This window comes from Phoxinus phoxinus (assembly GCF_949152265.1).
Source record: "Phoxinus phoxinus genome assembly, chromosome: 19".
Classification (NCBI taxonomy): Eukaryota; Metazoa; Chordata; class Actinopteri; order Cypriniformes; family Leuciscidae; genus Phoxinus; species Phoxinus phoxinus.
Window position 1 is genome coordinate 303372 of NC_136894.1, and position 16629 is coordinate 320000.

Sequence of the window (16629 nt, forward strand, 5' to 3'; positions counted from 1 at the left end):
AAACTCCTGAGATCTTTGACTGAACGATGATCCTAAGGTGGGATTTTAGAACACGGTACATCAAAAATAAATAAATAAAACCTTTTCATTTTCATATTTCTTGGTCACAGGATGGGCAAAAATTATTTCTTTATTTTTGTCACCACCAAGTCTGCATAAAAGGGGTCAAAATAAAAAGACCTTCATCCTCTTCCGACGGAGCGCTGACTTGATCTCTCCATCCTCCGCTGTGGGCCGGCAGACCAGGAGAACCTCGGACACACGGACACTGAGGGAGGACAGACTAATGATCTTCACAACACTGCTTTACAGTGAACTGTGCTGGAGAGAGACATGAGTTCATCAGTTCAAGAAAACACTTACTCTCCAGTTGAGGAATAAAACACCGTCATCTCTGCGTCACTTTTACAACATTTCAGATCCACCAGTTCTCCTGAAGCCGAGCTGATGTTCATCCATGTTTTATCACGAGCTCAGACTCGCTCTCTTTTCTCCAGCACGCACACACACACACACACACACACACAATAACTTAGTATTTATCAAATTTATTTTCTCCTCTACAAATGAAGACAGTAGTTCAAAACTCTCATACAGACAGGGAGAGAAAATGTACAGCGTTTTCCTTGTGAAAGCTCATTTAAATAAAAAAGTAAAAAAGCAGGTTTAAATTTACATCAATCATCCCTCCTTCACAGACAACAGAAGCATGCTAGAGCAGTGCATGATGGGACAGTTTCTGACACATAAATCATCCTCACAAGATGAAGTGAGATACACATGAAAAGAAGCCACGAAGATCAGACGGAAAACAAGAAAATACCTTCGACCAGAAGATAAACACATTCACAGAAAGAAAATGTACGTCGCGCCTTACGTCCTGTTCCCTTTACCTAGTTCAACAGTGAACCGAGTCAACAGAGAGAGTTTACAGAGAGAGTTTACAGAGAGAGTTTACAGAGAGAGTTAACCGTTGGACTGCTGGTGGATCGGAAAACTAAAACTACCTGCACCTGTCCATCAAACTTATTCACTAATAAATCATATTGATTGGTAAACAGATCCATGTTGGATTTTGTCCAGTCTGTACAACAGTAACTTGTGTGAGAAATGAATGATTTCCGCAGCAGCACAGGCGGAAATATCACAGGTATTACTGGATCATGATAGTGGTTTGTAGCAAAAGCAGAAGCACATCTGCAAATGAAAACATTAAAGGCAGAAGACTCTGTGTTATCCTAAAATCTGATATTATTGACATCAAAAACTACAACTGTGTCATCAGGTTCAGAGTCAGAAAGCATGAGAACGGACGTCCTGGAAAACTCACTGTGAGAAAGAGGACATGCACGTGGAAACGCGTGACTGCACGGATTATTTCTCATACTCAAATATTTATATCACACACCTCTAGAAGAAGCACATTATCTTTTAAATAATCTCAATAAAAATCTGTAAAAAAAAAACATACGTATAAAAAGACAGCAGGTGATACAGGTGATACACTGCATACAGGAACTCAAACAGGAAGGAGAAGTGAAGCGGGAGCGTCGGGTCTGATGATGCGGGAGCGTCGGGTCTGATGATGCGGGAGCGTCGGGTCTGATGATGCGGGAGCGTCGGGTCTGATGATGCGGGAGCGTCGGGTCTGATGATGCGGGAGCGTCGGGTCTGATGATGCGGGAGCGTCGGGTCTGATGATGCGGGAGCGTCGGGTCTGATGATGCGGGAGCGTCGGGTCTGATGATGCGGGAGCGTCGGGTCTGATGATGCGGGAGCGTCGGGTCTGATGATGCGGGAGCGTCGGGTCTGATGATGCGGGAGCGTCGGGTCTGATGATGCGGGAGCGTCGGGTCTGATGATGCGGGAGCGTCGGGTCTGATGATGCGGGAGCGTCGGGTCTGATGATGCGGGAGCGTCGGGTCTGATGATGCGGGAGCGTCGGGTCTGATGATGCGGGAGCGTCGGGTCTGATGATGCGGGAGCGTCGGGTCTGATGATGCGGGAGCGTCGGGTCTGATGATGCGGGAGCGTCGGGTCTGATGATGCGGGAGCGTCGGGTCTGATGATGCGGGAGCGTCGGGTCTGATGATGCGGGAGCGTCGGGTCTGATGATGCGGGAGCGTCGGGTCAAGTCGAGTCAAGTCGTCTGATGCGGGAACGAGTCAAGTCGTCTGATGCGGGAACGAGTCAAGTCGTCTGATGCGGGAACGAGTCAAGTCGTCTGATGCGGGAACGAGTCAAGTCGTCTGATGCGGGAACGAGTCAAGTCGTCTGATGCGGGAACGTCGAGTCTCACACGGATCCGCTGATCAAGTATCCCGATCCCCTCCGCCTGCCATGCGGTTGCTGTGTGCGGCTGCGGAGAGACGTGTGGTTGCCGTGGTGATGGTGGTGAGGGGGCGGGGCCGGGGGCGGGTCTCTGAGAGAGGGCGGGACTACAGAGGACTTGATTGGGATGATCCTGGTGTCCATCACCTCACAGTCCACCTGCATCATCATCTCATAACCGCCCTGGGACGAATTATACACCGAATCTGCAGACAACAACAACACCGTACATGAGATCTGTGGAATGCTTGATTCTGATTGGTCAATCGCTCCATCCAGCGGTTTATTTTTCCCAGATAACAGCCGCTGAGAACAGAAGCTCAGACTCATCCGGGTCACTGACGTCAGCAGCGCTACACACTCGCTAGGAACGGGTTTTCTTCGTGGAAGTTTTGCTATGGTGAGCTAATAAAACTGAGATAAATCAATATTTTGTGTACAGTTATTTAATTATGCCATCTAGTATCGTGGACTCGCTCTCTCGTTTTATACAAACGCAGTGGCGGCCATTTTGTGACTATTGTTTTGTACACTATTGGATTATAAAGATACAAACAGGTACGATTTTAAAACAGTTTAATCTGAAATCAAGTGTGTGTGTGTGTGTGATCTCAGAATAAACCCCTTCCGGCTGATGAAGACCTGATCCTGATCACCCTGTCGGGTTTATTCTGAGGTAACCGGCTGGATGTACTAATTGTAAATAGTTTTGAGGTCATCTTTGGGCCGCTGGCTGAGAACTGCTGGTTTAAAGGGACCGTTCACCCAAAAAACAAACAGTCATCATTTACTCACAAACACTCACTTCACTGTATGGGAAAAACAAAATGAGACATTTTTCAAAATATCTTTTGAATCTACCATTTCTGCTGGCCAGAGTGAAGAGTTTTCTGAAGGCGAGTGAATGATCTGAACTCACCGTTGATGGCCATGGCAGGCATGACCAGAGACATCTTGGGTCGCGATGTTTTATTGTGGCTGATGGCGGGTAACAGCAGGTGATCCTGCAAGAGCCAAGGATGAAGTGAGCGCGTGTGTGTGTGTGTGTGTGTAATGTGTGTGTGTGTGTGTGTGTGTGGTCTCACCCGTCTGAAAGACACGACGTAGAAGGTGGCCTCGGGTGTGTGTGTGTGTGTGTGTGTGTGTGTGAGTGTGTGTGTGTGTGTGTGTGAGTGAGTGTGTGTAATGGGTAGGGTTAGTGTGTGTGTGTGTGTGTGTGTGTGTGAGTGTGTGTGTGTGTGTGTGCAGTGGGTAGGGTTAGTGTGTGTGTGTGTGTGTGTGAGTGTGTGTGTGCAGTGGGTAGGGTTAGTATGTGTGTGTGTGTGTAATGGCTAGGGTTAGTGTGTGTGTGTGTGTGGTCTCACCCGTCTGAAAGACACGACGTAGAAGGTGTCCTCGGGTGTGTGTGTGATAGAGTGAGTGTGTGTGTGTGTGTAATGGGTAGGGTTAGTGTGTGTGAGTGTGTGTAATGGGTAGGGTTAGTGTGTGTGAGTGTGTGTGAGTGTGTGAGTGTGTGTGTGTGTGTGTGCAGTGGGTAGGGTTAGTGTGTGTGTGTGTGCAGTGGGTAGGGTTAGTGTGTGTGTGTGTGTGTGTGTGTGTGTGTGTGTGTGCAGTGGGTAGGGTTAGTGTGTGTGTGTGTGTGAGTGTGTGTGTGTGTGTGCAGTGGGTAGGGTTAGTGTGTGTGTGTGTGTGAGTGTGTGTGTGTGTGCAGTGGGTAGGGTTAGTGTGTGTGTGTGTGTGAGTGTGTGTGTGTGTGCAGTGGGTAGGGTTAGTGTGTGTGTGTGTGTGAGTGTGTGTGTGTGTGTGTGTGTGTGCAGTGGGTAGGGTTAGTGTGTGTGTGTGTGTGTGTGAGTGTGAGTGTGTGTGTGCAGTGGGTAGGGTTAGTGTGTGTGTGAGTGTGTGTGTGCAGTGGGTAGGGTTAGTGTGTGTGTGTGTGCAGTGGGTAGGGTTAGTGTGTGTGTGTGTGTGTGAGTGTGTGTGTGCAGTGGGTAGGGTTAGTGTGTGTGTGTGTGTGTGTGCAGTGGGTAGGGTTAGTGTGTGTGTGTGTGTGTGTGAGTGTGTGTGTGCAGTGGGTAGGGTTAGTGTGTGTGTGTGTGTGCAGTGGGTAGGGTTAGTGTGTGTGTGTGTGAGTGTGTGTGTGCAGTGGGTAGGGTTAGTGTGTGTGTGTGTGTGTGCAGTGGGTAGGGTTAGTGTGTGTGTGTGTGTGTGAGTGTGTGTGTGCAGTGGGTAGGGTTAGTGTGTGTGTGTGTGTAATGGCTAGGGTTAGTGTGTGTGTGTGTGTGGTCTCACCCGTCTGAAAGACACGACGTAGAAGGTGTCCTCGCGCCGGTCGATGGCGTCCATGAAGTCACTGTAACTGATCTCCGGCCCCGGCAGAACCTGCAGCTGACTGACACACACATCCTCAGGTCACATGACAGCTGACTGACACACACATCCTCAGGTCACATGACATCGACGCATGCTTTATTCAGAGGCTGCTGGGAAATTAAGTTACCTTTCGATGGACCGATGAGCCTGGATTGGAAGGTACCTGGAGAAGTTCGTCTTTCTGTGCTGAGCTTTCTGCTGATGAAGGGAACACACACACACACACACACACACACACACACACACACACACACACACACACACACACACACACACACACACACACACACACACTGTGATCAGGACACTATAGTAAACTTCTGTAAGTGAGGAGAGCAGAATACAGTAAACTGGGACATATTATACCCAACACTCTTCATACAGAGACTACCAGTAACATTTATACATTTGGGACCAAAAGTTATTCAGACACTTCGAGCTGGCCATGTTTTCTTAAGTGTTTTTTCTTTAATTGCTAATGCGACCTTTTTACACACAGACTGAACAACTTTAAGCACTGCTTGGTAACTGGTTGAGCTAAACTGGTATTATCTAATTGTTTCATTAAAGGTGCTGTATGTAAGATGTTCACTCCACTAAAGCATAAAAATACCATAATGAGTATGTGTGTGTGCGAGTGTGTTCGAGTGTGAGTGTTCGAGTGTGTGTGTGCGCATGTGTGTGCGCGTGTTCGAGTGTGTGTGTGTGTGTGTGTTCGAGTGTGAGTGTGTGTGTGCGAGTTTGTGAGTGCGTGTGTGTGGTTTCACACCTGAGCTATCTTCGTCTTCTTCACGGCTTTGGTCTTCCCATCAGACTTCCTGTTGTTCTGGTGTCGGTTCACCCATCCACGCAACTCATCCGCCAGCCTGAGGAGAACACGAGAGTGAAGCAAACCTCCTCAACACACGGCAGGATCACATGACCAGAACTCATGCAGGATCACATGACCAGAACTCATGCAGGATCACGACTGGAGAATAACAAAACATGTTTAAAGTTGAATACTAGAAACAAATTCAGACGTGTGTGTCCTAACCTTTATTTAACTCGTGTTTTAATGTAGCAAGTCATGAAGGGGTTAATCTGGCAGGACGGAGTGAGCGCCTCTATGCATTAGAACGGTTTGTGTAACCTGGCCTAACCACTATAGAGTGCTCACTGCTCACTTAGAGAAGTGATTTCCCCAGGCACACCAGGCGTCTCGTGTGTGATCACTCGTTCAGGGTTCGTGCAGAGACTGTAAAATATCATCCCAGGACTTCAAGCTCTACTTCTTTGGCTTTGAAGGACTCAGAGATCTCACTTGTTAAACAACATCTTTATTATCTTTCAAATTCTAAAAGAAGTAAATAGATAAATAAAAATGCACTAATAAAACAAAATGGTACATTTTTCTTTCTTATTAATTCTCATGAATATATGATTGACCTGAAGAATGAAAGCTGGATATTTATTGGTCTGAATGAAAATGGACCCGAGCGACTCGGAAACACTCACACGCGCACGCACACACACACGCACACACACACACACACACACACTGACCTGAGCGACTCGGAAACACTCACACACACACGCACACACACACACACACACGCACGCACACACACTGACCTGAGCGACTCGGAAACACTCACATGCACACGCACACGCACACGCACACACACACACACACACACACTGACCTGAGCGACTCGGAAACACTCACACGCACACGCACACACACACACACACTGACCTGAGCGACTCGGAAACACTCACACACACACTGACCTGAGCGACTCGGAAACACTCACACGCACACACACACACACACACACACACACACACACACACACACACACACACACACACACTGACCTGAGCGACTCGGAAACACTCACACACACACGCACACACACACACACACACACACTGACCTGAGCGACTCGGAAACACTCACACGCACACACACACACACACACACACTGACCTGAGCGACTCGGAAACACTCACACGCACACACACACACACACACTGACCTGAGCGACTCGGAAACACTCACACACACACACACACACACACACACACACACACTGACCTGAGCGACTCGGAAACACTCACACGCACACACACACACACACTGACCTGAGCGACTCGGAAACACTCACACGCGCACACACACACACACACACACTGACCTGAGCGACTCGGAAACACTCACACACACACGCGCACACACACACACACACACACACACACACACAGACCTGAGCGACTCGGAAACACTCACACGCACACACACACACACACACTGACCTGAGTGACTCGGAAACACTCACACACTCACACACACACACACACACACACACACACACACACACTGACCTGAGCGACTCGGAAACACTCACACGCACACACACTCACACACACACACACTGACCTGAGCGACTCGGAAACACTCACACGCACACACACACACACACACTGACCTGAGCGACTCGGAAACACACACACACACACACTGACCTGAGCGACTCGGAAACACTCACACACTCACACACACACACTGACCTGAGCGACTCGGAAACACTCACACGCACACACACACACTGACCTGAGCGACTCGGAAACACTCACACGCACACACACACACACACACACACACTGACCTGAGCGACTCGGAAACACACACACACACACACTGACCTGAGCGACTCGGAAACACTCACACGCACACACACACACACACACACACTGACCTGAGCGACTCGGAAACACACACACACACACACACACACACACACTGACCTGAGCGACTCGGAAACACACACACACACACACTGACCTGAGCGACTCGGAAACACTCACATGCACACACACACACACACACACTGACCTGAGCGACTCGGAAACACACACACACACACACTGACCTGAGCGACTCGGAAACACTCACATGCACACACACACACTCATACACTGACCTGAGCGACTCGGAAACACTCACATGCACACACACACACTCATACACTGACCTGAGCGACTCGGAAACACTCACATGCACACACACACACACACTCATACACTGACCTGAGCGACTCGGAGCGGTTGAACTGTCTGCAGTCCGGAGAGGAGAAGTACCGGTCTATGTCCTGCAGAACACTGAACACATCGCTCTCATTCCTGAACACAGAACACACACACTGACACGATGACTTCAGGTGTGTGAAAGAGTGAGTGTGTGTCAGTGAGTGTGTGTCCGTGAGTGTGTGTCCGTGAGTGTGTGTCAGTGAGTGTGTGTCAGTGAGTGAGTGAGTGAGTGTGTGTGAATGAGTGAGTGTGTGTGAGTGAGTGAGTGTGTGTGAGTGTGTGTGAGTGAGTGAGTGAGTGAGTGAGTGAGTGAGTGAGTGAGTGAGTGAGTGAGTGAGTGAGTGAGTGAGTGTGAGTGAGTGAGTGTGAGTGTGTGTGAGTGAGTGAGTGAGTGTGAGTGAGTGTGAGTGTGTGTGAGTGAGTGAGTGTGTGTGTGAGTGAGTGTGAGTGAGTGTGTGTGTGAGTGAGTGAGTGTGAGTGAGTGTGTGTGTGAGTGAGTGTGAGTGAGTGAGTGAGTGAGTGAGTGAGTGAGTGTGAGTGTGTGTGAATGAGTGAGTGAGTGTGAGTGAGTGTGAGTGTGTGTGAGTGAGTGAGTGTGTGTGTGAGTGAGTGAGTGTGAGTGAGTGTGTGTGTGAGTGAGTGAGTGTGAGTGAGTGTGTGTGTGAGTGAGTGTGAGTGAGTGTGTGTGTGAGTGTGTGTGTGTGAGTGAGTGAGTGAGTGTGAGTGTGTGTGAGTGAGTGAGTGTGTGTGTGTGTGAGTGAGTGTGTCAGTGAGTGTGAGTGAGTGAGTGTGAGTGAGTGTGTGTGTCAGTGAGTGTGAGTGAGTGAGTGAGTCAGTGAGTGTGTCAGTGAGTGTGTGTCAGTGAGTGTGTGTCAGTGAGTGTGTGTCAGTGAGTGTGTGTCAGTGAGTGTGTGTCAGTGTGTGTCAGTGAGTGTGTGTCAGTGAGTGTGTGTCAGTGAGTGTGTGTGAGTGTGAGTGAGTGAGTGAGTGTGTGTCAGTGAGTGTGTGTCAGTGAGTGTGTGTCAGTGAGTGTGTGTCAGTGTGAGTGAGTGAGTGAGTGTGTGTGTGTGAGTGAGTGTGTGAGTGTGTGTCAGTGAGTGTGTGTGTGTGAGTGTGTGTCAGTGAGTGTGTGTCAGTGTGAGTGAGTGTGTGTGTGAGTGAGTGTGTGAGTGAGTGTCAGTGAGTGTGTGTGTGTGTGTGTCTGTGTGTGTGTGAGTGTGTGTGTGTGTGTAACTCTCACCTGAACGGGTATGGGAGCACACTCTCCTTCTCCAGCTCCTCCTCTCGCTCCGTGTTCCCGATCGGCTCCTGAGAACTCTGGAACTCCAGCAAGTGTCGACCGGTCAGAGGAGCGGCTTCTTCCTCCAGCGAACGCTCTCGCAGGCTGAGACACACACACACACACACACACACACACACACTTTTTACATGTTTTCACTAGTGTGATCAGGACACTATAGTAAACTTCTGTAAGTGAGGAGAGCAGAATACAGTAAACTGGGACATATTATACCCAACACTCTTCATACAGAGACTACCAGTAACATTTATACATTTGGGACCAAAAGTTATTACAATTATTATTAGTGTAAGGCGGGACTCGACTAGTAGCCTAGTTGTATCAATTCTTCCCATACTGGCCTCTGTAACTGGTAGGCGTGGCCTCGTAGGCCAGCGGAGCAAGTGCATTCTGGGAGTTGTTGGTTTTCATCCACATGAGCCAAAAATAAATTTTCTGTCTTTTCTCAGTCTAGAAGGCAGCAACTTCCAAATTAATTTCACATTTCTACTACATTAATGACCCAAATTAAATATTCCTCTTTCCAGCGGTGAAGTGTCCCTTGAAGCATTGCTTGGTCACTGGTTGAGCTAAACTGGTATTATCTAATTGTGTAGTTAAATTGAACAGCTGACAGATATTCAACATAACCCTAACCCTAACCGACTCCACTGACTCCACCAACCCCACTGACCCCACTGACTCCACCGACCCCACTGACTCCACCGACCCCACTGACTCCACCGACCCCACTGACTCCACCGACCCCACTGACTCCACCGACCCCACTGATCCCACTGACCCCACCGACTCCACTGACCCCACCGACCCCACCGACTCCACCGACCCCACCGATCCCACTGATCCCACTGACTCCACCGACTCCACTGACCCCACTGACCCCACCGACCCCACTGACTCCACTGATCCCACTGACTCCACCGACCCCACCGACTCCACTGACCCCACCGACCCCACCGACTCCACCGACTCCACCGACCCCACTGACTCCACCGACCCCACTGACTCCACCGACCCCACCGACTCCACTGACCCCACTGACTCCACTGACTCCACCGGTCCCACTGACCCCACCGACTCCACCGACCCCACTGACTCCACTGACCCCACTGACCCCACTGACTCCACTGATCCCACTGACTCCAACGACCCCACCGACCCCACCGACTCCACTGACTCCACTGACCCCACTGACTCCAACGACCCCACCGACTCCACTGACCCCACCGATCCCACTGACTCCACTGACACCACTGACCCCACTGACCCCACTGACTCCACCGACCCCACCGACTCCACTGACTCCACCGGTCCCACTGACTCCACCGATCCCACTGACCCCACCGACTCCACCGACTCCACTGAACCCACCGATCCCACTGACCCCACTGACTCCAACGACCCCACCGACTCCACTGACTCCACTGACCCCACCGACCCCACTGACTCCACCGACTCCACCGATCCCACTGACCCCACTGACTCCAACGACTCCACCGACCCCACTGACTCCACCGACTCCACTGACTCCACCGACCCCACCGACCACACTGACTCCACTGACTCCACTGACCCCACTGATCCCACTGACCCCACCGACTCCACTGACCCCACTGACCCCACCGACCCCACCGACCCCACTGACTCCACTGACCCCACAGATCCCACTGATCCCACTGACTTCACCGACTCCACCGACCCCACTGACCCCACCGACTCCACTGACCCCACCGACCCCACTGACTCCACTGACTCCACCGACCCCACTGACTCCACTGACTCCACCGACTCCACTGACTCCACTGACTCCACTGACTCCACCGACCCCACTGACTCCACTGACCCCACCGACTCCACTGACTCCACCGACCCCACCGACTCCACTGACCCCACCGACTCCACTGACTCCACTGACTCCACCGACCCCACTGACTCCACTGACCCCACCGACTCCACCGACCCCACCGACTCCACTGACCCCACCGACCCCACCGACTCCACTGACCCCACCGACCCCACTGACTCCACTGACTCCACCGACTCCACCGACCCCACTGACTCCACTGACCCCACCGACTCCACTGACTCCACCGACCCCACCGACTCCACTGACTCCACTGACTCCACCGACCCCACTGACTCCACTGACCCCACCGACTCCACCGACCCCACCGACTCCACTGACCCCACCGACCCCACCGACTCCACCGACCCCACTGACTCCACTGACTCCACCGACCCCACCGACCCCACTGACCCCACTGACTCCAACGACCCCACCGACCCCACTGACCCCACCGACTCCACCGACTCTACCGACCCTACCGATCCCACTGACCCCACTGACTCCACTGACCCCACTGACCCCACTGACTCCACCGACCCCACTGACCCCACCGACCCCACTGACTCCACCGACTCCACCGACCCCACCGACCCCACTGACCCCACCGACCCCACTGACCCCACCGACCCCACTGACTCCACCGACTCCACCGACCCCACTGACCCCACCGACTCCACCGACTCCACTGACCCCACCGACCCCACCGACCCCACCGACTCCACTGACCCCACCGACCCCACCGACCCCACTGACTCCACTGACTCCAACGACCCCACTGACTCCACTGACCCCACCGACCCCACCGACTCCACTGACCCCACCGACCCCACCGACCCCACCGACCCCACTGACTCCACTGACTCCAACGACCCCACTGACTCCACTGACCCCACTGACTCCACTGACCCCACTGACTCCAACGACCCCACCGATCCCACTGACCCCACCGACTCCACCGACTCCACCGACTCCACCGACCCTACCGATCCCACTGACCCCACTGACCCCACTGACTCCACTGACCCCACTGACTCCACCGACCCCACTGACCCCACCGACCCCACTGACTCCACCGACTCCACCGACCCCACCGACCCCACTGACCCCACCGACTCCACCGACCCCACTGACCCCACCGACTCCACCGACTCCACCGACCCCACTGACCCCACCGACTCCACCGACTCCACTGACCCCACCGACCCCACTGACTCCACCGATCCCACTGACTCCACTGACCCCACCGACCCCACTGACCCCACCGACCCCACCGACTCCACTGACCCCACTGACCCCACTGACTCCACCGACCCCACCGACTCCACTGATCCCACCGATCCCACTGACCCCACTGACTCCACCGACCCCACTGACTCCACCGACCCCACCGACTCCACTGACTCCACTGATCCCACCGATCCCACTGACCCCACTGACTCCACCGACCCCACCGACTCCACCGACTCCACTGACCCCACCGATCCCACTGACCCCACCGACCCCACTGACTCCACCGATCCCACTGACTCCACTGACCCCACCGACCCCACTGACCCCACCGACCCCACCGACCCCACCGACTCCACTGACCCCACTGACCCCACTGACCCCACTGACTCCACCGACTCCACTGATCCCACCGATCCCACTGACCCCACTGACTCCACCGACCCCACTGACCCCACCGACTCCACTGACTCCACCGACTCCACTGACCCCACTGACTCCACTGACCCCACCGACTCCACTGACCCCACCGATCCCACTGACCCCACCGACCCCACTGACTCCACCGATCCCACTGACTCCACTGACCCCACCGACCCCACTGACCCCACCGACCCCACCGACCCCACTGACTCCACCGACCCCACTGACTCCACCGACCCCACCGATCCCACTGACTCCACCGACCCCACTGACCCCACCGACTCCACTGACCCCACCGACTCCACTGACTCCACTGACTCCACCGACCCCACTGACCCCACCGACTCCACTGACCCCACCGACTCCACCGACTCCACTGACTCCACCGACCCCACTGACCCCACCGACTCCACTGACCCCACCGACTCCACTGACTCCACCGACTCCACTGACCCCACCGATCCCACTGACTCCACTGACTCCACTGACCCCACCGACTCCACCGACCCCACCGACTCCACTGACCCCACCGACTCCACTGACTCCACCGACTCCACTGACCCCACCGACCCCACTGACCCCACCGACCCCACTGACCCCACTGACTCCACCGACTCCACTGAAATAAATCCATATGAATGTTGCGCTTCAATCCGAGCCAATGGAATTCATTCTCACAGTTCAGGGAAGTTTGTTATTACACACCCCGATCAGACCTGAAGATCTGGAAGACCTGGTTGGGTTTGTGTAATAACGCTTGGAAGCGAGAACTCAAGAGTCGAGGCTATTCTGTGAGTTAGAGCGAATCACTCCTGAGAACAGATCAAAGACTCATTTGTTGGTGAATTGGATCCTCACTAGTTATTATGATGGAACTGAACAACAACGCTTCCCAATCCCAGCACTGGCAGTCAGTAGTGTGTGTGTGTGTGTGTGTGTGTGTGTGTGTGTGTGTTTACCTGACGGGGCCGAAGGTGAAGGTGACGAAGAGGAACAGAGCCATCACACACACCGCTCGCTTATTGCTGCCGGATTCACTGCCCTGATTCACACAACACACAATTACACCGTATGAAGAAGCAGAGAGAAAAGTTTTATTCTGCAGGGTGTGTGTGTGTGTGTGTGTGTGTGTGTGTGTGTGTGTGTGTGTGTGTGTGTGTGTGTGTGTGTGTGTATGTGTGTGAGTGTGAGTGTGAGTGAGTGTGTGTGTGTGTGTGTGTGTGAGTGTGAGTGTGTGTGTGTGTGTGTGTGTGTGTGTGTATGTGTGTGTGTGTGTGTGTGTGTGTGTGTGTGTGTGTGTGTGTGTGAGTGTGAGTGTGTGTGTGTGTGTGTGTGTGTGAGTGAGTGAGTGCGTGTGTGTGAAAATGACCTCTCTCCCGGCGAGTCTCAGCCTCAGCTCCTGGTTCTCTCTGCGCAGCCGCTGGTTCTCCTGGTGAGCGTCTCTCAGCTGGGCCTCCAGGTTCTGCAGGTACTCCTTCTTCTTCTTCCGGCTCTGACAGGCCGACTCGCGGTTCTTGATCATGCGCTGCTGCCGCTTCAGAACCTTCATCTGAGGAACACACAAACACACGCTTCAGCACACCGGTCTCACACACACACACCTGAGCTGGAGAGGCCGGTCACTCACGTCGATGTCTCCGCAGCTGGAGGGGGGGCCGGGTGCGGGGATGATGGGTTTGCTCGGGGGCGGGGCTAACGGGCTCCTGCAGTGAGGCATGCTGGGAGAAAGCGGCTCCATCTTCACTACAGCGGGAGCAGAACCCAGACACACGGACTGGGACAGAACCACTGCGGCACAGAGAACAACAACACTGTGGTGACAAATACTCACTAAACTATAGTTTTCACAAGTGTGACGATAAATAATAATCAAGTAACGGCATGAACTCATTAACAAACGTATGCGCTCAATTGAGTCGGATCATTCTTTATCCGATAAGACGACGAGCATAATCTACGATGGAAACACATTAACTCATGAATAAACTCATGTGACTTCGGCTCAGCAGAGGTTGGCTGTGATTGGATGACTGGAGTAACCAGCGGACCAATGGCAACGCAGCGTCTCTGATGTTGGATTGGTGTTCGGAAGTGTGTGTTCAGCATGATTGGGTTTAACTCCCTCCAGAAGCGTCTCACACGAGTGTGTTCCCGAACACAAGATCCGAACACCAGATCAATTACTTCAATCATGAAACTAAGCATTAGATCTCATCTTACGGAGACATTATTGGCAGATATAGTGACTGATGTTGGTGTGTGATCTCACCAGGCGTGCTCTGGTCGACGGGGGAGACGGGAACGGGAACGGGAACGGGAAGGCTCTGCAGGATCAGGGCTTTGGCCGGGCTCGACACACACACGGGTTTGGGCTGGAGCAGGGGTTTGCTGCTGAGAATGCTGGAGGCCTTCAGAGAGGCTGAGGAACACATCAGGAACACATCAGGATCAGGAACACATCAGGAACACATCAGATCAGGAACACATCAGGAACACATCAGGATCAGGAACACATCAGGATCAGGAACACATCAGATCAGGAACACATCAGATCAGGAACACATCAGGATCAGGAACACATCAGATCAGGAACACATCAGATCAGGAACACATCAGATCAGGAACACAGCTCAGAACTCTATCAGTTAGTTTAGTGCGTATTAGTTTATTGAAGGGAATAAAGCGAGTTCCCCATCACTGCAGTGTCAGTCACAGTCACGGGAAGTTCTGTCTGGACCACTATCGTCAAATACGATTGACCATTAGCATACAGTTTGGATTGGCGGTATGGTTCTGTTCTGGGCAGCTGGTACTGTGGTTACGGTAACCTCTACACTGGCTAGTGGGGGCGACAGCACGTGTGTGTGTGTGTGTGTGTGTGAGTGAGTGAGTGAGTGAGTGTGTGTGTAACACACCTGTGGTTACGGTGACCTCTACACTGGCTAGTGGGGGCGACAGCACGTGTGTGTGTGTGTGTGTGTGTGAGTGAGTGAGTGAGTGAGTGTGTGTGTAACACACCTGTGGTTACGGTGACCTCTACACTGGCTAGTGGGGGCGACAGCACGTGTGTGTGTGTGTGTGTGTGTGAGTGAGTGAGTGAGTGTGTGTGTAACACACCTGTGGTTACGGTGACCTCTACACTGGCTAGTGGGGGCGACAGCACGTGTGTGTGTGTGTGTGTGTGTGAGTGAGTGAGTGAGTGAGTGAGTGTGTAACACACCTGTGGTTACGGTAACCTCTACACTGGCTAGTGGGGGCGACAGCACGTGTGTGTGTGTGTGTGTGTGTGTGTGTGTGTGTGAGTGAGTGAGTGTGTGTGTAACACACCTGTGGTTACGGTGACCTCTACACTGGCTAGTGGGGGCGACAGCACGTGTGTGTGTGTGTGTGTGTGTGTGTGTGTGTGTGTGTGTGAGTGAGTGAGTGAGTGTGTAACACACCTGTGGTTACGGTGACCTCTACACTGGCTAGTGGGGGCGACAGCACGTGTGTGTGTGTGTGTGTGTGTGTGTGTGTGTGAGTGAGTGAGTGAGTGTGTGTGTGAGTGAGTGAGTGTGTGTGTGTAACACACCTGTGGTTACGGTGACCTCTACACTGGCTAGTGGGGGCGACAGCACGTGTGTGTGTGTGTGTGTGTGAGTGAGTGAGTGAGTGAGTGTGTGTGTAACACACCTGTGGTTACGGTGACCTCTACACTGGCTAGTGGGGGCGACAGCACGTGTGTGTGTGTGTGTGTGTGTGTGAGTGAGTGAGTGAGTGAGTGTGTGTGTAACACACCTGTGGTTACGGTGACCTCTACACTGGCTAGTGGGGGCGACAGCACGTGTGTGTGTGTGTGTGTGAGTGAGTGAGTGAGTGTGTGTGTAACACACCTGTGGTTACGGTGACCTCTACACTGGCTAGTGGGGGCGACAGCACGTGTGTGTGTGTGTGTGTGTGTGTGTGTGAGTGAGTGTGTGTGTAACACACCTGTGGTTACGGTGACCTCTACACTGGCTAGTGGGGGCGACAGCACGTGTGTGTGTGTGTGTGTGTGTGAGTGAGTGAGTGAGTGTGTGTG

General features: G+C 52.9%; 1 protein-coding gene across 6 annotated transcripts in view; it reads right to left on the reverse strand.

Annotated features, from left to right (window-relative positions):
* Nucleotides 1–530: 530 nt before the first annotated feature.
* Nucleotides 531–16629, reverse strand: part of atf6b (activating transcription factor 6 beta) — a 24112-nt gene continuing 8013 nt past the window's right edge. For 2 of the 6 annotated variants that reach the window (XM_079590227.1, XM_079590226.1), the window contains 11 exons: nucleotides 14839–14988; nucleotides 14197–14357; nucleotides 13939–14118; nucleotides 13529–13611; nucleotides 9014–9157; nucleotides 7774–7866; nucleotides 5471–5567; nucleotides 4829–4896; nucleotides 4621–4720; nucleotides 3251–3335; nucleotides 535–2537 (listed from right to left, as the gene is read on the reverse strand). In XM_079590227.1, coding sequence (XP_079446353.1) covers nucleotides 2296–2537; nucleotides 3251–3335; nucleotides 4621–4720; nucleotides 4829–4896; nucleotides 5471–5567; nucleotides 7774–7866; nucleotides 9014–9157; nucleotides 13529–13611; nucleotides 13939–14118; nucleotides 14197–14357; nucleotides 14839–14988 — 1403 coding nt within the window. In that variant the 3' untranslated portion in view covers nucleotides 535–2295. Of the gene's footprint in view, nucleotides 2538–3250; nucleotides 3336–4620; nucleotides 4721–4828; nucleotides 4900–5470; nucleotides 5568–7773; nucleotides 7867–9013; nucleotides 9158–13528; nucleotides 13612–13938; nucleotides 14119–14196; nucleotides 14358–14838; nucleotides 14989–16629 lie in introns of all 6 variants that reach the window. The other 4 variants (XM_079590224.1, XM_079590225.1, XM_079590228.1 and 1 more) reach the window with 4 other exon arrangements.